At 42.1% G+C, this 24756-nt stretch overlaps 1 protein-coding gene and 1 long non-coding RNA gene across 2 annotated transcripts in view; one reads left to right on the top strand and one right to left on the bottom strand.

The window, feature by feature from the left end:
* F9 (coagulation factor IX) overlaps positions 1–24756 on the bottom strand; it is a 90708-nt gene that overhangs the window by 56085 nt on the left and 9867 nt on the right. Inside the window, exons 3-4 of the mRNA XM_063937420.1 lie at positions 6771–6795; positions 314–427 (exon numbers count right to left, since the gene is read on the bottom strand). Coding sequence (XP_063793490.1) covers positions 314–427; positions 6771–6795 — 139 coding nt within the window. The remainder of the gene's footprint in view (positions 1–313; positions 428–6770; positions 6796–24756) is intronic.
* On the top strand, positions 11875–16907 carry LOC134949069 (uncharacterized). The gene is made up of 4 exons (XR_010183095.1): positions 11875–12051; positions 14460–14559; positions 16562–16626; positions 16827–16907. It is a non-coding gene; the product is annotated as an uncharacterized LOC134949069 (long non-coding RNA).

A 24756-nucleotide genomic window follows, 5' to 3' on the forward strand; every position in this document is an offset into this window, starting at 1 on the left:
AACCTCGCCTTCTGAAGACTAACCCTAACTCCCCTCCCAGTGCCCAAACCTTACCTTCCCCTCCTGTAGCCTAACCCTAACCTTCCGTTCTATGCGAATGTCGTCATTTTAGATCGACATTGTAACCATGACAACTGTATGCACATGCCGACATGTTCAATGTCAACATCACAACTGTCAACATTGTTGATATTAAGAATGTCAATATTTTAAATGAGGACATTATGAGTACATCCCATGTACTGGATATATTTAAATTATTACAATGAGTCATCATTTGCAGGTAAATACAGTATAGATGGGTTATACGTACCAAGTTCACAGTTCTTCCCCCCGTACCCTTCGCTGCACCAGCATTCATAGGCACTCACATCATCTTTACACATTCCACCATTTAAACAAGGACTTGATAAACATTGATCACCATCTACAAAACATAGCAAAAATGTTTTTTTTTACAAAAAAAAGGAAACATTAAATTGCAGAGGTATTTGCACTTTACAAAACATTCACTATTGTATCTATTCAGTTGTAGACAGGCATGGTATGATGAGGCTAGTAGTTCTACAAAACCCAGAGAGCTGGTCTGCATTGCCTCTTCTGGTGCACATATTCCCATTATAGCCACGATTGCCTTTTTAAAGAGGAAAAAAAAAATCTAATCTACAAGTTAATTATATATTTCTGTAAATCAGAGTTAGCACTGCCATTCTGGCTGCTTGGCTGAAGGTAATTATAGAATATTTCCCTTTAGTGATCAATAGAATTTAACATGTTGTTCTGCTTTTGAACAAAGCATTTTTACGACGTAAACTATATGTGCAAGTGGGGTACAACTTGCAAAACCGTTTTGGGATAGTTCAAGGTCAGTGTTCCCCCGCTCCCTTTTATTTCCTGCTGTATGCTTTTTTTTTTTACAAAAACAGTCTCGCTATTAATTTAATAGCCACACTTCGTATTGTTCTGCTCTGCCTCTAAACAGGTTTTCCAATAAATTGCACTTAATTTACTGTTAGCTGGTGCTTATTTACTAAGAGAAAGAGGAAAATATAAAATATTAGGGTATAAAATTCTCATCTGTACTAAGGGGGTAATTCCAAGTTGATCGCAGCAGGATTTTTAATAGCAATTGGGCAAAACCATGTGCACTGCAGGGGATGCAGATATAACATGTGCAGAAAGAGTTAGATTTGGGTGGGTTATTTTATTTCTGTGCAGGGTAAATACTGGCTGCTTTATTTTTATACTGCAAATTAGATTGCAGATTGAACACACCCCACCCAAATCTAACTCTCTCTGCACATGTTATATCTGCCTCCCCTGCAGTGCACATGGTTTTGCCCAATTGCTAACAAAAATCCTGCTGCAATCAACTTGGAATTACCCCCTAAGTCCATGCTTATTGCCCGTATCTGTAGACTATCCTCTGCAGGTGTTAAGGAAAGGGCCGGCTCCAGGCCTACTAGCACCCCGAGTGAGAAAATGTCGAAGCACCCCCCCCCATGCGAGCGCCGAAGTCGTGTGCGCTCCTGGAAAAGTGGGCGGGGCCTCGCAACTTCATATTATCAAGCTATAAATAAATATCTTTTCACACCCCCTCTACACTCACAATTAGCAGCCTTACACATAACAGCCACAGTAGTGTTCATTACACATAATGTCTCCAGTATAGTGCCAGATACACATAATGACCCAGTAGTGCAGTGTCAGATAGACATGGCATGCCCCCCAGCACTGCCAGATAGACATGACATGCCCCCAGCAGTGCCAGATACACATGATATGCCCCCCCAGCACTGCCAGCTACACATGACATGCCCCCCAGCACTGCCAGATAGACATAACATGCCCCCCAGCACTGCCAGATACACATGATATGCCCCGCAGCAGTACCAGATACACATGATATGCCCCCAATGCCAGATACACATGTCCCCACAGTGTCAGATATGCCCCTAATGCCAGATACACATGTCCCCCCAGTGCCAGATATGCTCCCAGTGCCAGATACACATGTCCCCATATTGCTAGATATGTCCCCAGTGCCAGATACACATGTCCCCATAGGGCCAGATATGCCCCCAGAGTGCCAGATACACATGTCCCCCCAGTGCCAGATATGCCCCCAATGCCAGATACACATGTCCCCATAGTGCCAGATAAGCCCCCAATGCCAGATACACATGTCCCCACAGTGCAAGATATGCCCCCAGTGCCAGATACACATGTCCCCATAGTGCCAGATATGCCCCCAATGCCAGATACACATGTCCCCACAGTGCAAGATATGCCCCCAGTGCCAGATACACATGTCCCCATAGTGCCAGATATGCCCCCAATGCCAGATACACATGTCCCCACAGTGCAAGATATGCCCCCAGTGCCAGATACACATGTCCCCATAGTGCCAGATATGCCCCCAATGCCAGATACACATGTCCCCACAGTGCAAGATATGCCCCCAGTGCCAGATACACATGTCCCCATAGTGCCAGATATGTCGCCAGTGCCAGACATGTCCCCAGTGCCAGATACACATGTCCCCATAGTGCCAGATATGCCCCCAGTGCCAGATACACGTGTCCCCATAGTGCCAGATATGTCCCAGTGCCAGATACACATATCATTACACAGTGCCAGATATCCCCCCAACCCCCGCGCTGTTTACTGAGCGTCTGTTGTTGTGAAGGGCGGGGAGGCTGCTGCTCCTGTATGTGAGGGCAGGGAGGAGAGCGCAGCGTGTACCTCTCCTAGCCCTCAGTCTCCGGCGGCAGTGTGTAGCTTTAACTAGGCGCCGGTCCGCATGCCAATCAAAGCTTGTGGTCCGGCAGCCAATCAGGAGCCTCAGCTGCCGGACCGCGAGCTCTGATTGGCTCACGGGCTGGTGCCGGTTAGCGGGGAGGGGGGTTTACACAGGGCTGTGCATGCAGTGCACATCTCTGCTAGGAGACTGACACTGCAGTGCTGCTGTTGTAGGGACAGCTCCAGGCTCCAATATGGCGGCCAGAGCTAGCGACGCCCACAAAGTGCAGCGCCCTGTTCGTCCGCTCTATTGGAACGTGCCTGGAGCTGGCCCTGGTTAAGGATAACGTGGCCGATTCAGACCCTGTCGCAGATGTGCCAAAATCGCTATGAACCGATTTCTGCAGATCTCCGCATGCGCTGGTACACGCATGTGCAAGGTTCTCAACTGCGTTCTGTTCAGAATCATTATAGCAAAAATTTATTTGCATAATCCAGCATGAAAATTATATTCTGGACAGATAATCAGGATGGTAACTAGGGTGCGGCTGGTGTTCAGGTTCCCGGCTGTCGGGATCCTGGCAGCCGTAATACCGACACCGGAATTCTGCCAGCCGCCAGAATACCGATGCAGGAATCCCAAAGACATCAGGATCCCGACGACGATATCCCGACAGTCAGGATCCCGAAGATGAGTATGAACTGCTGGGTTAGGTTTATCGTGAAGGAGGGGTGGTTAGGTTTAGGCATACTCCGGGGGGGTTAGGGTTATGCTGCGGGGTGGAGGAGGTTAGGGTTAGGGTGCAGAGAGGGGGGGTCAGGGTTAGGCACTAAGGGGAGAGGATTAGGTTAAGGCTGCGGGAAAGGGGGGGCGGGGGTTAGGTTTAGGCACCACCGGGGGTAGGTTAGGGTTAGGCACCAATAGGGTAGGTTAGAGTTAGACTGCGGACAGGGAGGGGTAGGGGAGAATGGTTAGGATGCCCTGCGCACCCTTGTCAGCATTGCCTTGAACGGGATGCCAGCATCGGTATACTGACCGCCGGCATCCCGACAGCTGGCTTTTCATACTGAACCCATTTTAATCCTTTAAATCCGATAGGAAAAACGTATTTTAGTACCAAAAACCCCATAATGTTAGATGTTGTTTTAAAAATCTCAATTGAAATGGCCACATACTGTTTAATACATTCATCTTCTAGTACATAATTCAAACATTATATACAGTAGGTCTTCAAGTGGCAGGATGTCAGTCACTGTAGCCGAACTTGTTGATAGGAATGGATACCGACTTTGCTAAATTGCAGTTAATTATAATATCAAAACTCATATTTCTAGAGTGATAATTCAATCAAGAACTTTTTATCTCTCACAATTCAATTATTCTAGAAACCGCTTTGCATGTAAAGTACTTATTTCAAGCATTCATGTTTCTATCAGAATGATTTATTGCTTAGAGTTCTTTTTATGAGCAAAACAATAACAGCGACCCTTTGTAATATAAGAATATTTTACCAGGTTCTCACTTGAAAGTATATTTATGTGCCCGTATATGTTAAAAACAGTATTCAAATCCTCTGTACATGCAAAAAAACATTTCTAATTACATATTTTAGAAAAACGTAAGGTGTGATAGGAGGAGACGTGGCTATTAAATAAATGAGACTGCACTTGTCAAATATAAACCATACTGTGTTAGTTAAAGTGAAAGGGGGGAACAATGACCTTGGACTATCCCAAAACGGTTTTGCACGTTTCACCCCTCACGCACAAATAGAAAGCTGTCGCACAGCGTTCAAAGTAGTTGTGTTTTTCCTGTGAGTCGTAAAAATTCTTAGTACAAAAACAGATCAACGTGTAAACTTAAAGTTTTTAGTGAAATTGAAAAAAATGCACACCGAATTCCTCTGTATGCTATCCGAGGCTTACAGGGCAGATTACACGTGTGTGCACGTGTGAGTAGCACAAAAGATTTAGGGGTAGATGTATTAATATATATGCTTCAGCCGTTATGTGTAAGAACCTATTTCACCTTCGGATTGCGGTGAAGTGGGTCCACATAACGCCAGCATGTATTAAAAATACGTTTGCTGAAGCGGTTTCTGCTCCCACTGACCGGCATTGCATACTGTCTGCGCAGGAGCCGGTCAGAAATCCACCAGCGACCCCAGCGGCATTAGTGAAAAAAACAAAACCTTTATTGTTTTGTGTATGCACAGTCCCAGGCTTTCGGAGCTGACAGCTGGGGATAGTGATGTGCGCCAGGCAACGACAGCTACAGCTGTCAAAATCAATAGCTGCAGCTGTCGGAACAGTCAGTGCTACTGACCGTCCATAAATTGCCTGGCATATCGGTGTGCTGTCTTAAAGATAGCAGCACCGATAATGACAGAAGCAAATAGCGCCACTGTCATGTAGCGCACATCTCCTCCTTCATATTTGGGGGAGAAGTGGTATCAGTGTACATAACGTGTGCTGATACCACTTCTCCACCATAACGACCATTAATACATCAACCCCTATGATAGTTGTGGGAATGTTCAAGATGATAAACGTCATGGAAAGCCTTGTACATCAAAAACAAAGGAAAACATTTAGAAAATTGTTTGAACTGACCATCCACTCAGCATCCAAATGATAACAGAAATAGTAAACATCAACAAAGAAACCGTTAGGCAAAATTTTGTGCAACTTTGTGGGAAAGAATCAGAAGAAAGAGTTGTGGAAAAATGGTTTAATCCTCCATCAGGACAATGCTCCAGCCCACACAGCTCTTTCTCTGTGAAGCAATTTTTGTCAGAGAAGCAGATTGCAGCGCTAGACCATCTTTCATACTCACCAGACCTAGCCCTATGTGACTTCTTTCTTTTTCCTAAAGCAAATCTGTACTCAAGGGAACCCATTTTGCATCAGTTTTTGAGGTAAAAAAGAGAACGATGGAGCTGGTGAGACAGCTGACAGATAATGAGCTACAGCACGGCTTTGACCAATGGAACATAAGAATATAGCAGTGTATGGATGCAGAAGGGGAGTACATAGAAGGGGGATTGAGTTAAAATGTACTTCATATAATTAACTATAAATAATAGCATCAGTCTCGTTATTTAATAGCCACACCTCATTAATGCATACGTAAAATAAAAATTTGCACAAACGCAGTAGAACAAAAAGGTTCTCCACTCCATGGACATTGGCATTGCATGCGGCTGTGGGTCAGGCCCATAGCGATCTAATCTGATAGTTTACCCTTTTTATTTAACCTAATGTATGCTGTATATTTCCTGAATTTGTTCATCCATATTAGATTAGTAGCAACTGTGTCATACACACAAAACATTTTTTTTTTTTTTAAACAATTTCTTGAAAGGTCATTTATTAGATGACCAGATCAGTAAAACATTAGGCCAACTTTACATAACACAGACGTTCTAGGCACCATTTTGTTTGTCAGTGCCGTACAAACTAGTAGACATTGCACTCAAGTACATGAAAGTTAAACACCCCGATGTTTATTAAGGAATAAAACAGGACAGCAACAACATTTGAGGCAACAGTGTCCTTTACCAAGCTCAATACAGGGCACAATATTGCCAGAAATGTCACTGTTTGCCACTGTGAGGAATATATACATTTTAAGGTATGCGGTTAAAAAATAGCCTGTAGGGATCCCGACGGTGGCAATACCAATGCCGCAATCCCGACAGGTGTACAATCCCGCTGCTGGAATACCGCCGAGGTAGGTGATTCTCCCTCTGTGGGTTTCCATGACACCCATAGAAAAAGAATAGAACCTGTGGTGAGCGGCGCGAGCCACCGTGCCCCCAGCACAGCAAGTCCGCAAGGGGCCTCAATGCACTTGCCCCACTGCGGGCACTCTGGCACCCGGGATGCCAATGTCGGTATAGTGACACTCAGCATCCTGTACTCTGGGATACCATATCGATCCCCATTTTAACTAGATTATTGTAAATAACAGTTTCATACAATAAACTGTCATAATGTGTTTTACTTTTTATAAAAATGTATCTTACCGACATACTGCTTCCAAAATTCCATCTAAGGAGAAGAAGAGACAATGAATAATTGAACTTGTGTATGACAATACATTTATACAGTATGTTACTAATCCAGTCTTATTTTGGATCTTGTATTCTGTAAGTGTTTTCATGTAAATAAAACCCACAAAGTAAAAGTTCATATTCTGCATACAGTATGTCCCTGGAAAGTAACTTTCAAAGTTACTATAGCTTTATGTAGCCCATACACCAACACTCAACTGGCACAATCCTGAAATGATTCTCTTTAAAAATTGTCAATCTACATAATGATCAGGAGTGAGTCTGGGATTTTTTTAGGTGTTGTATTTTCGCCAATTACCTGACAATCACCAATTATCCGACTTCACTAATTGGTGAAATTTAAAGGTGAATCGTATCGTCTATCGGGGAATCAGGGATTTGCCTGATTGATGGATTGGCAGCTTTAATTGCTTTTAAAAGTTTCCTCTATAGCATCTTACATATCTACCAGGGGTTTTGGTTTAACAGAACCTGCAATGGAGATGCAACTCCACAATCTCTAATTTGAGAATGTGGCCTCCTAACATATACTGATGGCTCAAGTTGTCTCCTGCCTTGAAAGTGGAATATATGAATTTGGGGTGGCATAATGTATCATGGGCATTGCGTTGTGTGGCATAATATGGTGCAGGGGGCATAATATGGTGCAAGGGGCATTACTGTGTGGGGCTTATTATGGTGGAATTTATTTTTTTCCCTGGGTGGTGGCCGAGGTCTGTTGGTGCAGGGTCAAAAACTGGGGTGTAAGGTCGTCTTTTCCTGCAAGACCACACCCATTTTAGAGAGACCACACCTGTTTTAGCGAGCTCACACCCCCTCATGGGAAGCATGCGTACAAAATAGTGTGTGTGTGGGTGGGTGGGGTGCACATTTTTTTAATGTCAATTGGGGGGCGCATTTTAAAATCTTGCTTCCGGGGAGGAGCTTAAAGTACTATTTTTTATGTAGTGTTTTCTAACTGTGCAGGGCCACGCCTCCCATATGGAGTAAGAGATGGCATAAGTTTTGCGGGTAATGGGGCAATGCTAAAGGAGCGTCACAATCCCCTAGCCAAAATACACAGGGACATTACAGTAAGGCTGTTCATGTAAATATATAAATAATTATAAACAGTAAATGAAAGAATTACCGATCAAATACTGTATGAAGAAACTGTGTAAATGAGCTGGAACACGTGAGGCTAGCAGAAGTTTTCAAATGCAGAAACAGAGAGCAAATTATCAGGAGATTTCTCAAAGGTCTGAGACGATCCACACTGCAAGTCTGATTACGAGGAAACAGCTTTGCAAAGTGGGTAGCGGGCAGTGACTGAGATGCTCTTTTATCCAGATTCAAACAAAGGGAATTCTTCCCGCTCAAAAGCATGCTTTGAGATTAGTGTATACCGGCAGTCGGATTTTTCGCACCATCTCGCCACTGACCGGCGATGCCCTTTGTTGTTGTCAGGTGCGCATGCGCTTTGCAGTGCATACGCATTTGCATTTAGTACCTGATCGCCCGCTGTGCGAAAATGCACACCAGTAATCAGGTCTGAATCACCTCCTTAGTATAGTTGGTGCATCATAGCTATGGTGGTAGTGTTTTATCTTAGGCCTTGCTATGGAACTACAGAATGGTAATTTGGTTCTGAAAGTTAAGCATTAGGGATGGAGGGCACGCTCTCATGAGAATACATGGTAGGTCAATTTTATTGTCCGGGTAATGGCTACAAAATCTGAATAGGTGAGTTTTATGGCAAGTGGGAATTAAATACTAATGTTTGGCTTTGTATGCATGCTTGTTGTTCTGTCCGTCCTTTACTGCTGCCACCAATTTGAATTAATTGTCAATAAAATGTGAAATAATTATAACGCAAGCGCTATTGTCTGTGTTTTATTTATATACGTTAAGTCATTAAGAATTGTGAGGTTACTCATTGTGACAACACAAGAAATACACCGTTAGTGAGTTTGCTCTCCTTTGTATGAAATCAGTCACTAGCTTTATCTATGAGCGCCCTTCCATATGCAATATATCTAGTATCCGTGGGTTGCTATCCTGTAAAATCCCCTCAGTAGGTTTCCTGTTCAACCAAGCTTGTCCCTTCTTCTCTGTCACCTCCTTCCCTTTGCTAACATCCCCACCTTGCCCCTACACTAGTGCATCAACCCATGCATCTGGATATTAAAAAGTACATAAAACAAACAAGGCCAAGACAAGTTGGGCAGAATTCAAATGTTTTCCACCGGCATCCACTAGATGGCGCCTAAACAGAGCTAGTCAATTGTAGCTCCGTGCAGGCACGATGGCTGCCGGTGTCTGCATTGCAGCTCGCACCCTCCAGGGTGGCGAGCTGAAATGCGCGAAGAGTGACCTGTTTGGGCACTTTCCGGGATCACGCCCAGCACTATGGTCAAGTTTGACCGCTTTACGCCGTCTATGGGCGCAATCAGCACTCTAAAGTGTCACTTTAGACAGGTGATCGGGCTCGATAATCAATTGAATACCACCTCATAAGTCCTCATAATAATGAGTGATCATTCTAGCCCCCGTTACCTACATCCAACTCCTACATGTATTTTGCTAGTGGGCAATTGTTCTATAGGCAGGTTTCAGTGCAGTGATCGCATTAACACTTGGATAGGAAAGTGTGCATATAAAAACGCTCAAGTGAATTTTTATGAATGCAAATAATTGGAGAAAAAATGCTGGCATTAGAGGAGCCAGGCATTACCCATTGTACTCAGGGCCGGCAACAGAAATCTTGGGGCCCGGTTCAGTGATATCTCTGGGGCCCCCTCAGATTTTTTATGTATAATGAATATATGTATATATATATATATATATATATATATATATATATACAAAGCTGGTAAGGTCGGCACTCACTTATGTCGACAGCTGCCTTGGTGCCATCCTAAAGTCCAATGGATATCAATGTCGTTCTAATGGAGAGGGGTATGCATCCATCCACTCCTCCTATGTATAGAACAGGCGGCACTCCCAGGTCTTGGTAATCAAAAATGAAGTGTATTCAAAAAATCAATAAAGTGATTGGCACATTACGCCAACGTTTCAGCGCCGCGCAGGGCGGCATTAGGCATTAGATTGCTGGTTCGGAAATTTTAATTAATTGTATGTCATTGTTGCTTTTGTTTTTATACATGGTTCACCATCATCACTCGAGGTTCTGTTCTCCGTACTGGGAAACACAAACCTCTATCATGTTCACCTTTTTAAAAATATTCGTGGTCGTGCACACACACTAAAGCACTCAGGGACACGACCTTTCACTGCACTGTATTATTTTCCGCCAGGAGCAGTGGGTTGACAACGTCGGCGGGGACGCCCGCGGTATCCTAGCAACCAGTGATGTCACTTCCTGGTTACGCGAGGGGAACACTCACCGGAAGCCCCGCAGAACGCCAGTCCCCGCAGCTCCGTACGACGGTCCTTTACTTATATAAGGTAAGAACACACACTGTTTGGGTTTGTTTTGTTTGTAGCCTTCTGCACACTGCCTTGACAAAAGCGCCCTGCGCGGCGCTGAAACGTTGGCGTAATGTGCCAATCACTTTATTGATTTTTTGAATACACTTCATTTTTGATTACCAAGACCTGGGAGTGCCGCCTGTTCTATACATAGGAGGAGTGGATGGATGCATACCCCTCTCCATTAGAACGACATTGATATATATATATATATATATATATATATTATATATATCTTCGCGTGGCAGTTTCTAATTTTCATGGTTGTAAATATAAATGAGTGCTATAAATTTGGTAAATCTATAGAGAAGTAAATTAGAGACGTTTTAATGTAAGTAAATATTAATCCATGGTTCTTTGCGTTATCCGAGGAGCACCCATAGCAGATACGGTAAAAAGTGACAGGACCATTTTTGTAGTTTATTAAGTTCTACACACTGGAGGTGCAATCCAAATTTTGATCCGATTGTCCGTTTGGGTGTTATCGTTCACACAACACAAGCCATGCATCTGTAATAATGTCAATATGTCAACCCCCTGTTCATTCCCTTAGGGGATGGATATTAAAATTCTAATTTTCTATTTACGTAGTTTTCCTATTTCCCACCTGAAGAATACCTACTGTATGTGTAATTTCAGCTTCCTAACATATCGGGAAGTAAGAGAATTATTGATGAGTGAGTGAGTGAGGGCTTTCGCGTATATGTATAAAGCAGGAATGAGGAACCTTTGGCCCTCCATCTGTTTTTGAACTACACATACCAGCATGCCTTGCTACAGTTTTGCTATTTGGCCATGCTGAAACTGTTGCAGGGCATGCTGGGATGTGTAGTTCAACAACAGCTGGAGGGACGAAGGTTCTCCATCCCTGGTATAAAGGTTGAGTATCCCAAATACAAAAGGCTTCGGACCAGAAGTATTTTGGATATTGGATTTTTCCGTATTTTGGAATAATTACATACCATAATGAGATATCATGTTTCATATACACCTTGTACACACAGCCTGAAGGTCATTTAATACAATATTTTTAATAACTTTGTATATTAAACAAAGTTTGTGTACATTGAGCCATCAGAAAACGAAGGTTTCACTATCTCAGTCTCATTCAAAACAATCAGTTTCTCTGAATATTTGGTTATGGGATACTCAACCTGTGTGTGTGTGTGTGTGTGTGTGTGTGTGTGTGTGTGTGTATATATATATAATTATTAATAATAATAATGATAATAATAATGAAAATGTTACGTTTACTTTTCAGTTGATATTAATATGTTAATAATATTTTCTTAAAATAGCATTCCTAAACCAGACGATAATTATTATAATTATAATAGTAACTACTAATTAAATGTACATTGGAAAAAGTATATTGAAATAAAATATATAAAATGTGGCCCTGTTGCTAATTATATGTCTGAAATAGCAATATTGAAGTAACCCGTTATTTCTTTTGCTTCATAACCTTACTGTAATAGTCCCAGCCAGGTCCTAGTTGCCATTGTGACATCATAATGAGGCGCAGAACGCATCATAATGGGGCTCAGGCTTATACTGCTGACAGGTTGTAACAGTCTCCTTTGATAGGTAGTTGTTGGAGGAGAAAGACAAGTGATTACTTGTGCTGACTCAGTATTTGCTTTAACATATTTTAGTATCATTGATACATATCTGAACAACATCTGGATATATCTGAATAACATCTAGATATACTGTATCCAAAAAACATCTGGATAAGAAGGTCTTATATAAGAGACAGAAGGTAAGTGGACTCCTCAGATAATTCTATTATTTTTACTAAGCAGACAAAAAAAACACCACATTTTATATGGCTAATTAGTGACATAGACACATTTATACTTCAGCAGAATATACGCAGCTTACTGTACTATATGTAGTTACACCTGCATCTACTGTAATACATAGAGATTTTCTGGATTTTGTCACATGGACTCAACATAAGAATATTACAACAATATTTTAATGTTATATATGGAAGAATATATATTGAGGATGAAGTATTTGGGTGTCAGCTGCTGATTTGCCTGTGGCTACAAGTTAGTTATATAATGTTAAAACATTACAACAGATATTGGGAGCAATATATCATAACCATGAAGCAAAGTGTTGCCAGCATTAGGGGGTCTATGTACTAAGCCTCGGAGAGAGATAAAGTGGACAAAGATAAAGACCAACCAACCAGCTCCTAACTGTCATTTTTCAAACACAGTCTGTAACATAGCAGTTAGGAGCTGATTGGCTGGTACTTTATCTCTGTCCACTTTTTCTCTCTCCAAGGCTTAGTACATAGAGCCCTAGGTGTTTTGAGTCCATGTAATGTTATCCTCAAAATCTGCATATTCAGGAACCATTAGACATATGTTTTATTGTAATTACCCCGTCCCCTGCTGGCATACTAAAGGTCGGGATGCCGCTATCAGTCATGTGACCACCGGCACCCCAACCACCGACATTCGCTATCACATTTGCAATGTCCCTTTGTGGAGTCCATGTCCAAAAGTCCAAAAACACATTTTCAATTGCAGGAGGAGATGATAAAAGATCTTCAGGTGTAAATTATTTTAGGGGCATTCACAGGACAGAGGGAGATCAGAACTTTACCCCAAAATGTAATTGACTTTTACACATCTATTACATCTTCCAAGTGCATTTCATGTTAAGTGGTTCTTTGGTACCTATCGTCCACTTGCTCTGAGGAGTTATCTATGACATAAGCAAGGATGGAATAATCAATCTTTAGAGAATAATGGCAATGTTGATGTAGCCTCCACCTCTGACAATCCAATCCAATAACAAGACAAAGGGTTATTACTGAGGAAGCCTGACACCATGAGAGCTCGGAAATGCCCTTTTGCCTTATGGCAAATACATAGTCACCAGCATTATATAACCAGTGCTGCTGTGCCATGTGCAATACTGTCTCGCAGCACCTTGGAGTACTACAACTCCCATCATAAACTGAAGTGAAACATAATGTAGCTGTTATTGCTTTTTACTAAATATTGACTTCTATAGCCAACACATATGGCTAGTAATAGTAATAAGAATCACATCTGCAGTGCAGACAATAAGGATTGTTACAGTACAGTTGATCAATATTCAGTAATACGTATATGTTTCTAGGGGCGTAGACTGGGACAGTCAGTGCAAGTTAGGGCCATTTGGCAACTCTGCATTTGGATTGGCCATGCTGAGGAATGATTTAACAGCATTGTAGGCCCTAAGCAAAGCAAAGCACTGGGGCCATACACACCCAATAACAGGAATAAATACAAGAAAACTGTACCCCTCGTGCATTTCTGCACCATCTCTCCACATAATTAGAGCCATGAACTGTCTGGCTGAAGGCTGGGAGGCAGGTAGAGAATTCTGACTGGCTGCTCTGATTGTGTGTAATTCACAGAGCGGCCAGGCTGCATTCTCTTACTGCCAAGAAGCTCCAGAGGCACCAGCCCAGGAGCAACAGCAGTATTTCTGGAGGGGGGGTTCCAAATGCTTGATTTTATAGTGATTGTTGCCAGCCCATGAAGGATACATAATTAGCATGTAACAAGCTATATTCCCAAAGTGCAGCTTATGTAATATAGTTATTCAGACATATGTAGGCCCAGTGATCACAGTAAGCCAACTGAAGTACCAGATTTTCTCCCTGGTGCGATGAGTGAGCACTCAGATCCACAGACACACACACCAGCCTTTGTAGGAAAATCTGCTGTTACTGGGCATTTGCAGCAGCTCCATTCTGCCATTTATACTGCATGTAGTGGCCTCTGGCCAGGCTGTGGGAAGGGGGTTTCTGGGCAACTGGAAACCCCCTGTGTTTGCCTATGCAGCCCAACCCTGCTCGATAGCCCCTAGAATTGTGGTGCCCTGGGCAGCTGCCGAGTAAGCCCACACATTAAGATGGCCCTGGCCTGTGTCTAGTAGAGGGACCCAAATCTGGTTATGATGAAAAGGTGAGACCCCACACTGCAGATCTCTCCTAAATTATGATAGCCAGCCCAGGTATTTTACTAATTACTTATATTACCAATACTCCTCATGTTAAGGAAGCCTCTCTGCTGTTTATGAAAAGGTTTAAATAATGAATGAATATGTGTACATTGCTGTGAGATGGATAATTCACCTATGTGTTTCTTTCTTGCACAGATCTCATCGGAGCGATGGAGACTTTTCATGTGGCTCTCTTTGTGGCCCTGGCATTATGTGCCTTTTGCATGCTGTGCCTGTTTTTGCACACACTGTGGGGGTAAGTTACTAACATCATTTGCAGACTATTATGGTTTATTTGTCTAGATGTTATTACTAGACGTGTTTTACTTCTAAAACCATTTGTGATTTTTTGTTTTGGCAAGCCACTTTGTATTTGGATTTCAGTACAAATGGTTAGAAATATGAAGCGTGTATTTTGGAACTCTTAATTCCTACATTAGTATTTCTATCTGTAATATTCATTTAAAGTCACTAAAAACCATTTAAAGTACATTTTCTAATGACCACCTCACAACTGCCAAACTAGTCCTACTGTCCTTATTACTGGTACTTCCACCCATCTGTCATGTTCAGGGCTGGCCTGACTATTACGCCGGGTACGCAGCCACATAAAGCGCTACACTGTGGAGGGCACCGCCGATGCTTTCTCCATTTGCCGAGATCTTGCGGGAACTCCAACCCGGAAGTCTCGTGCAGTCCTGGTGGCTCACTGTGACATCCACCAGTATATAGAAAGTGCAGAAAGAGCCTCAGATCACTGATGACCTGTGACACTAGCCGTTGGACAACTTCCATCAGGCACTGCACCCAATTTTTCAGACAGCTGCACAGAATTCCACCATCAACATACAGACTCTGTTATGATGATACAAAGAAGAGGTGTGGGACTCCGCCTTCTGTGTGCACCGATCCTGTTCACTTTATCTCCACTTACTAAAGGGTCTCACCTCTGTATGCCCAAGATCTTTTTCTTTCAAGCTATACCCACCAAAGACATATACCCCTATTTTCATCATTAAACCTTTTAGTGAAATCACAGAAACAGAGTTTTTCTATCTTTAAGAACAGTGTGGACTTCCCAGACTAATGCACAGTATTGGAAGAATGCATTCTTCTTAGATCTAATTAAGAAAGCCAATCCCACCTCATCTTTTCAATCGCGGGATTTGGGATTGAAAAAAATCTTAATCCCAGGATTCCCGCTATTCTTGGGATTTAGTTGATCAATGAAAATAGGCCCCCAGCCCCACAGGGAAAAAAAGCTTTCATGGACCCTGCCAGACCAGCCTTTACCCCCAGCCCACACTGAGAAGAACCTGTGTTTGACCTGGTGTGAGTATGTGTGTCACACTTGTTGACTCACCCTCCTCTCAGAAGAACAGCAGCAGCACAGACACACAGTAATTTGCAGTTACTTCTGCAGTACAGGACAGGGCAGGCTGCAGCAGGTACCTGCTGCAGGCACAAGCACGCGCTATCCATTTATACAGTTACATCAAGGGGCACCAAACTCTATATTTGCTTACCAAAAAAACTAAGCTTGGTCCGAACCCTTGTCATGTGATCCTACTACTGCCACCACCCAGCTATCATGTTCCAACCCAGTTGTGCCCTTATTTCTGCAACTATCATCCCCAGCTTTAATGCATCCCTACTAATACGAACCCCATCTCTTATCCTGTGTCCTTATGACTACTACCCTATACTAAATATACTGTGGGGGGAATGTTCATTAAATAGCCTGGAAAATGTTAGAGAAGGTAAGAGACATTGGCGTTTCTACCATGGGTGCAATATGTGCGGTGCACACAGGCCCCTGGGCCATGTTTCCGGAGACATGCGCAGTAGACATTTTCTAGTCAGTATTGCTATTTGTCACAGCCTGTGTTGTGGCTGAGGAATGGGAATATCTTGGTTGTACCTTGTACATGGTGGACAGTGTATTGATATATTTAGGTGGGATCTATGGAAACTGGCATTGGTAGTGGAACCGAAGGATTCCTTTCCCAGGAATAGAGTTATAAATGCTGTAAAAAGCTCCCACCAACACTTTCTGTACTCTGCTCCAAATTATATATATATATATATATATAGCGCCTGTGTTGCTGTGATGTGATACATTCTGCCACGTGATACTTTGTATCATGTTATACTTCTATCTTGCATCATACATGACCTGTGACTTACTGTCATTTCTGCTAATGTTTCCTGTTAGTTGTGTATGAGCTCTAACTGACCCTTTCTTATTATTTTTGCAGTTGGCTAACTGACAGTGAGAAACAGAAACAGATTGATATCGAATGGGCAGCTGCTTTTGGCGATGGTAATAATAATTAAATATAGGACTTACATTATACTATTTGGTCAAATTACTAAAGAGAAAAAAAAATTAGTGGATATGTTTTAGATAGTGCTTCTGCCTATTTATCAATGACTACCACTGTGATATATTCACTTTTATATAGTACATGTTAGACATGGGATAAAAATGACTAAAATTGTTTCCTGATTTTCTTGTTTTAGCTGATGTGCCGGTGGCTCTAGTGATATGAATTGGAGAGCTGGGGATTAGGGCTTCTGGCGACACCCCAAGAAAAAAAAAAAACGACACTGGGCAGCCACCTCATGGGTGTGTTGGAAGAGCTGCTAAGCTGCTAATTGATTTTAAAATGTTGACAGTTACATCCAGCTCATTGTTAACTGAAGAACTTTAAATTTAAATCAATTCATCTGTTATCATCCGTGAGCATTTAATAAGCATCATTGCGCACATGCGCAGGAATCATTTACAGCCTCCCAGGTTTCTCCATCGCAGCACCACTGACCCACTAGTGCCCCCTCCGGGAACAGACAAAACCACAGATCTGACAAGATGCTGTCGGTGGCCCAAAAAATGCGGGCCACTTTCGGCATTCAGCCACCGCGTGCCGAAGATTGGAGCGCCAGCAAAAAATCCTGAACATGCCCTGCCATCAGCTGAAGCAAGAGGTGGTAACGAGGTGGAATTCAACCCTCTATATGCTTCAGAGAATGAAGGAGCAGCAGAAGGCCATTCAAGCAGAGGCAGAACTCTGGGAGGCAACGGAGTCATCTGCCGCCGGGCTCCTGCTCTGAAGGGGGTACCTCTCCTCCCATTCTGTGACACCATTGAATTAAGTTAATTGATAGCTGTCGCTGTCTTTTCAGTGGCCAACTTCCTCACTGGTCCCTGCACCTTACAAATCACACCCTCTTTATTATACTGTAGATACATACTTTACAAGTGTCACACCCAGGATTAGAAACCACATCCTATTACACTGGAAGCTGATACCTTACTGATGAAGCTGTTTGCTCCTGTATAGGAAATATGAGAATTTTAACTATATGAAAATACTTCTCTGACAATTACACGTAATTTCATATAGTTAGAATTCTCATGCTTCCTCTACAGGAGCAAATAACTCCATCAGTAAAGTGTCTGCAGTCGGTGTAACAGGTCATCGGTTCTAATCCTGGGTATGACTGCTAAGAAATGTGTGATTTAAAATAAAAGACAATCAAATGTATAAATACAGTATATAATTTTTTTTTCAGAACACTACACACACACACACACACACACACACACACACACACACACACACACACACACACACACACACACACACATATACACACGCACACATACATACATATATTTATCTTAATATAGGAAATAGGGGGGCACCAATATTTATCTTGCCTCCGGGCAACTTTGACGAACTTACACCATTGCATTCAAGCCTATACATCTGCCTACGATATAGGCAAAGTAGGGGGAATGCACCTGACTCAAGCGCAGTGGAGAATGATTTCCATGTTGTGCAATGGTTCTCCAACCCTTTGAACTTGCCACACGTGAAATCAGTTCAGACACTGCCAGCCTAAGTCAGATCATTCCCCTCATCAGGTTTTTGCAGAAACAGCTGGAGAGATTGAAGGAGGCGCTAAAACAGAGCGATTCCGCTAGGCATGTGGGACATGTGGATGGAGCCCTTTATTCACTTAACCAGGATTCATGGGTGGTCAATCTGTTGAAATCAGAGCACTACATTTTGGCCACCGTGCTCCATCCTAGGTTTAAAGCCTACTGTACTTCAGCTATCAGGGGTTTTCCTGCATCAATTAAAGGTCTCCAGTATGTAAGCACTGGGTTCAGCAGAGCAGTCTGCATAGGTGTCTATGGCGACACAATATTGCCAAATGTATCAAGCTATGGGGTGTGACTTTCTGTAATATGATGATGTAACAGGAAATAATATGTTCAATGTCAGTCGGAAATTTTATCCAAAATGGGTTTGCTGATCTCTGATTGCTCTGTGTAAAATAATGTATGTTTTTTTATAACAATTGAAACCCACAACCATTTGGTATGATCAAGACCGGAACTAGTTGGTGTGCAAGAGGTTCTGCAGGGCTCTTTCGACGGCACTGTCGCTGCACAACGGCTCTTTTTTGTGGCTAGCATATCTCATGTTATTATGGGAGTCTGACATGGTTAGATGCAATGGAGAAATTCCCATAACTAAGATGGACTTCTCAATGGTGGTCATTCCGAGTTGTTCGCTCACTAGCTACTTTTAGCAGCAATGCAAACGCAAAGCCGCCGCCCTCTGGGAGTGTATTTTGGCATAGCAGAATTGCCAACGAAAGTTTAGCAATTCTGCTATTTAGTATTTCCTTGCAGTTTCTGAGTAGCTCCAGACCTACTCCTAGATTGCGATCACCTCAGTCCGTTTAGTTTCTGGTTTGACGTCACAAATACGCCCAGCGTCCGGCCAGCCACTCCCTCGTTTCTCCAGCAACTCCTGCGTTTTCTGCTGGCACGCCTGCGTTTTTTTTAGCATACTACCGGAAAACGCTCAGTTACCACCCAGAAACACCCACTTCCTGTCAATCATTCTCCGATCAACAGAGAGACTGAAAAGCTTTGTTCGCCCGTGAGTAAAATAGCATAGCTTTGTGTAAAATTGCTTAGCGCGTGCGCCCTGCGGTGCATACGCATGCGCAGAACTGCCGGATTTTAGCCTATTAACAATTCTGCTAAAAATAGCGAGCGAACAACTCGGAATGACCCCCAATGTGCCTAAATTAGGCTTGTTCCACTTGTAGATTTACAGTCTCTCCCTCAGATATTGAAATTCTTCAATGTGCATTAAAAACCTTATATTGTCAAGACTGACACTTCCCTTTTCTGCGTCTCCTTTCTCTGTAGAGCTAGAGAACATTGTTCATCATGTAATAAGTGAATTATCAGATTCTGGTAGAAAATTGCACCCAACATTAACTTACGAATTACGTCAGCGTATAATGGCGCTGCATAAATAAACTATTTAAACCACTGACGAATGTATTCCTGTTTTCTTCTGTTGCTTTTGTGTTAGATATTAAGAGACATTTTCATTAGGTTTGACACAGCAGTCTTAATTAGATATACATTACAGCGGATTAGACCTAAGGCTTAATTGGGCACAGAAATTAAGAAAAAGTACAACAATTAGAACTGAAGGAGCATTTAAAATGTGAACCTACAGTTCCCACTATTTCTCAACTGTCTAAACATGTTTGTTCACATGCCATCTTATAAAGCTGTGTTTACCTAGCGAATAAGCCTTATTGTATTCAATCTTCATCTTCTGCTTGTCCTTGTGTATCCACTTATTAGCCAATCAATTTATCAGGCTCTTCACAGCAGAAGATTACTTAGCTGATCTCATGGAAGGTAGTGATCAGTCCTTTTCCATTTGTGATTATGTAATACCCCTTTTCCACTAGCGCAAAAAACATGGGTAAATGCGCGGGGGCGCGCATTTACCTGTGATTTTTTCTAGTGGAAACGCCCCCTCCTGCAAATTCCCGGATCAAGTGATCCGGGAATCCTACCCGGGTAGATTACCGGGTTGAACACGTCTTCAACCCGGTAAGTTGTGTAGTGTAAACAGAAGCCGTGTCGATGCGAGATGGCTCCCATTCACAGTGTATGGAAGGGCGGTGCTGGGAGACGATGTGATCTCCCAGCACCGCCCCTGCCTCGTCAGCAGCAGCGTTACCAACCCGGGTTGGTGAGCGCAGTGTAGAAGAGGGCTGTAGCACGGGTCGCAGCCGTGTCAGGCTCCCGGCTGTGACCCGTGCTAGCTAGTGGAAAAGGGGTATTAGTGAAGACAGGGTTCCATGTAGAGATGTGCGGATTCGGATTTACTTGGTTCATAACACCAAAATTAACGCAAGTTCGAATTTATCTGGATTTTTCCTATTGGCTATCTAAAACACGTGACATCCGAGAGCCAATAAGATGCTGCTTTGAGATGTGGGTAAATCTGAACCCACACATCTCTAGTTCCATGTGACAGGGCCATTGTTGGTATGTGAGGAGGTGGAGAAAGGTAAGCAAGAAACTACTGTATGCATTACAGTGGAACAAGCAGGATCCCCAATAGCACAGTGGGAGGCGGTTAGGTGCCTGTTAAACTAATGCATGAATATTATTGTAAAGGATGATATAGTGATCAAGCACTACAATTCCTGGCGCTAAGAGATAAATACTGTATATAGAGACTTAGAGAGAAATTGATTCACCGTGGCTGCAAGTAATTAAGGTCTGGTTTGGACCTAAAAAATCACAAAATGTACAAAACAAAAAAATGACTGCGCTTGGTGTTACATTTACATTTATATATTTTATGTTAAGAAAGAACACCAAGTGTAGTAATTATTGTTGCTTTATTCATTTTATGAATATTATTGTGTCAAATGTTATATAGCGAACAAAGAAATATATGTTTACTATATATTCAATCCTGCAAATTTATAAAGAAATAAAAAGGTTTCTTACTGTGCAGACACTCTGGTCACATAGACCAGTGACGACAACCATCTTGTAGGCATTGTAGTACATTAAGGCTTGGTTCAGAGTTGAACGAAAACCTGATTTTTACACAGCTGAGTGATTATCATCTAGCTACACATGTGTCTAAGTCGCACTACGTTTTTGTGTCGTGATAGTCTTACGGTGGCAGAGTCAAAGAGATTTATTCAAAAGTGATTGACAGCTGGGGTTGGTTATAGGGAGTGGCTGCAAAAATGTAGGCATGTAGCGACCGTATTTGGGGTGTGTCTCAACCTGCGACTGCAATCGCATACGTAGCTGCAATGGCTCTGGCATCTTATATTCTCTGCCCATACTGTCCAACAATATGGCTACTGAGAACTTACATAATCGATTGATCTGCAACCGACACTGTACCTTTGTATGCAGCCGCTGGGACTCGCAAATCTGCATGTGGGCATCTCAATACAAATCTAGGCGGCTGCAGCATATTTTCTCACAGTGACTGCTTACATTTCAGCCTACATCACTAAATCAAGCACTATGAATTAATCTCATGCCAAAATAATGCTTAGGGGATAAATATGCAGCCTTCTCAGTTCAGCCTATATTGTTATTACTTTAGTGATAAATGTCATTAAATTTTTACGTTTGTTTAAATATAAGTTCAGCCTTGTGTAATGTTGCATGTAAGTAAGCTCATAGCTATGTCCAGTGTGTATATGAAACACCTGCCCACTCTCCCAGAATGTCCAGGAGACCATGATCCCACTTATTGTCCCAGTAAAGGTTGCTGTCCAGGTGGGTATCCATATAATCATGTATCGGGGCATCCTCGGTCCGCCATGCACTGCCGCGACGTGACATCCGGCATTGCGCTCCACCTCTGACTCAGGCCCAGACAGACTGTCCAGCTCTGCAGTCACGTAACATCCCGCAACCGCAGCACGCCTCATTACGAGTACCGGACATTGTGTCCTCTGTCAGATACAGACTTTAACAGACTTCATCTCTGATACAGACCATATAGACTGTTCAGCCCTGCGGTCACATCGCACTCTGTAACCGCAGCACGCACTGTATCCCGCATTCGCGACATGCCTGGATCTTGATACGGACATCTCCTGTGTACACTGTACCCTGCCTCTTGCCAGTGACTGACCGCTCCCTCCATCCCGGGTAACATCTGCACAATTATATTCTATTTCTCTTATATCCATTCCGATGCTCGCTACACATACTGCCTCATAAAATTGATTTATATCAGGCTTATGATAGCCACTAGTCTTTTGATTCCAAAAAGATCTGTCTTTATAGGCAGCCGGCGTACAGCGGCTTTCTATCTCATGATATCTAATATTATTGAGCTATACTGGGGTATTAGAGCTTTGGTCAGTTATAAATCTGACATACTGTATCAACTACATATTACTGGTTCAGTATTTCTCAAGAATTTCTCTACTCTTTTCTTTCTGTTCTTCTCTAAATCTATTTGGAGAGCATGTTCACAGTAGCATTGTCTATTATGCTTATTTAACCTATTTCTGCAGCTCTGATATCATTGAGACATAACAGCTACTATTTATCTTTCTCCTTATTATAGAACTGTTGCCACAAATTAGCGACTATTTGGCCAATTTCTCTACATAATAAAAGGTTACAACCAAAGTGCGCAATAAATTTCCCCCACAATGCAGCTATAATTCCTGTGTGTGAGTAAGCACCAAATTACTCAAAATTGCGAAATGTGAAGAAAAATACACAGCAACTAATTAGCGCTAAAGAGAAAACCACGTCCACCAATTATAATGAAATAGGACACCACGTCAGATAACTCCTTAAATGTTGCCACTAATTATACTTATTTAGCAGTTACAGTTCTTATTCATCCTTAGGTGTCAAAAAAATAAATCTAGAGGGCAAAAAGACATACAATAATAGTGCAGATGGTTTTAACAGTGGAATGATGGTTTTATTGCACGATGCACACTTACAAACAAGTGATTTTTTTGAGGCGTATAAAATCATCCACATAGGCACTACAGCAAAGGAACCTCTTTCAGGACGTCCACCGAATCATATCATGTTCCATAGAAAATAAAAAAAATGCAAAATAGTGCAGCTTGATAAAAACAATGGCAGCTTTAATAAATGGTTCCACTTACAAACATATGTTAAGGGCATTAACAAAAATCCGCAAAGCAGAACAGTTGGTCCCCACTCCTGATATTCCCCAGAAAGATGTCCACGGGTACACTGCAACTCACTTCCGGATAGTGGGTTCAGTAAATCAGTTCGAGCACCAAAGTTCAGCGTGAGCGGATCCACATAAACATACCGTCGCAAAACGCGTTTCAGACTAGATGTCCTTCCTCAGTAGCGTGGTATGTAACACTCAGTCCTTGCTTATAAGGATAGTTAATTGGCCTGACAGCTATTTAAAATAAGGAAATCGCCGCGTTCGCGTCCACTTCCGTATACGTCATCTCGAATCCGGAAATGACGCACCTATGCGTTCCGGATGTCGTCATTCTGCGTTACACCAGACGATCTCCGTTACTGTAGGCTCCAGTGGGCTCTACTTTCCAATACCAGTATCAATACGACTGGATTCAGCATTCTTTGTCAGGCCAACAGACATGGTTCATCGATTAAACATAAAATAAACATAAAAAATACAATTAGATTGCTACATATATTCATAAAAGTATCTGGTACATTCACATATATGTACATATTAAAATCAATACATGCATATATATATATATATATATAGATGAGCACACCACTCAGTGAAATACCATGTGATAAAATAGGGAAAATACACAAATCAAGAGAGTGAACAGATTAAATTAAAAAGCTCTTCAATTCGAAATCGATATTAAGACCCTTGGGTACAAGGGTCCCTAATTGGTAGATCCATCGCATCTCTGATTGGGAGAGGCATTTCTCAATATCATGACTTCTCCATTTCGGTAAAATTTGTTGTATTCCCCAGAAGTTCTTTATACAACACTCTCTTGATTCGTGTGCAATTTTAAAATGTGCAGAAACATTATGTGTAATTAAGGATTTACGAATGTTGTAAATGTGTTCTGCAGCTCTTACTTTTAGTTGTCTAATAGTTTTCCCTACATAAAATAACTCGCATTCATACTGTAGTAGGTACACTACATTTTTGGAGTGACAAGTGATAAACTCATTTATTGAGTGGGTTCTATCCCCTACTGTAAAAGTCACAATCTTTCTGTCCTTCATCTTTACGGTCCTGCACATGAGGCAGTCCCCGCATCGATGAAAGCCTTTAGTTCTAATACTAGTTCTTAATTCACTCTCTAAACTACTTTTAACTAGATGGTCCTTCAGAGAGGGGGGCCTTTCTGTATACAAATACCATTTTTGTGGGATTACATTACCTATAATGGGGTCTTGTTTTAATAAATTCCAGTTTTTTTGAAAAACATGTTCAACCTCCCGGTAACAATTATTATATTGACTGATAAACGCCCATTGGTATTTGGTATCTGATTTTTCCTCTTTAGTCTTTACACTTGTAAGTTCTTTTCTATCTATCTTATTAATCCTCTCTCTCACCTCATTTAATAG

This window comes from Pseudophryne corroboree, chromosome 8 (assembly GCF_028390025.1).
Source record: "Pseudophryne corroboree isolate aPseCor3 chromosome 8, aPseCor3.hap2, whole genome shotgun sequence".
Lineage (NCBI taxonomy): Eukaryota > Metazoa > Chordata > Amphibia > Anura > Myobatrachidae > Pseudophryne > Pseudophryne corroboree.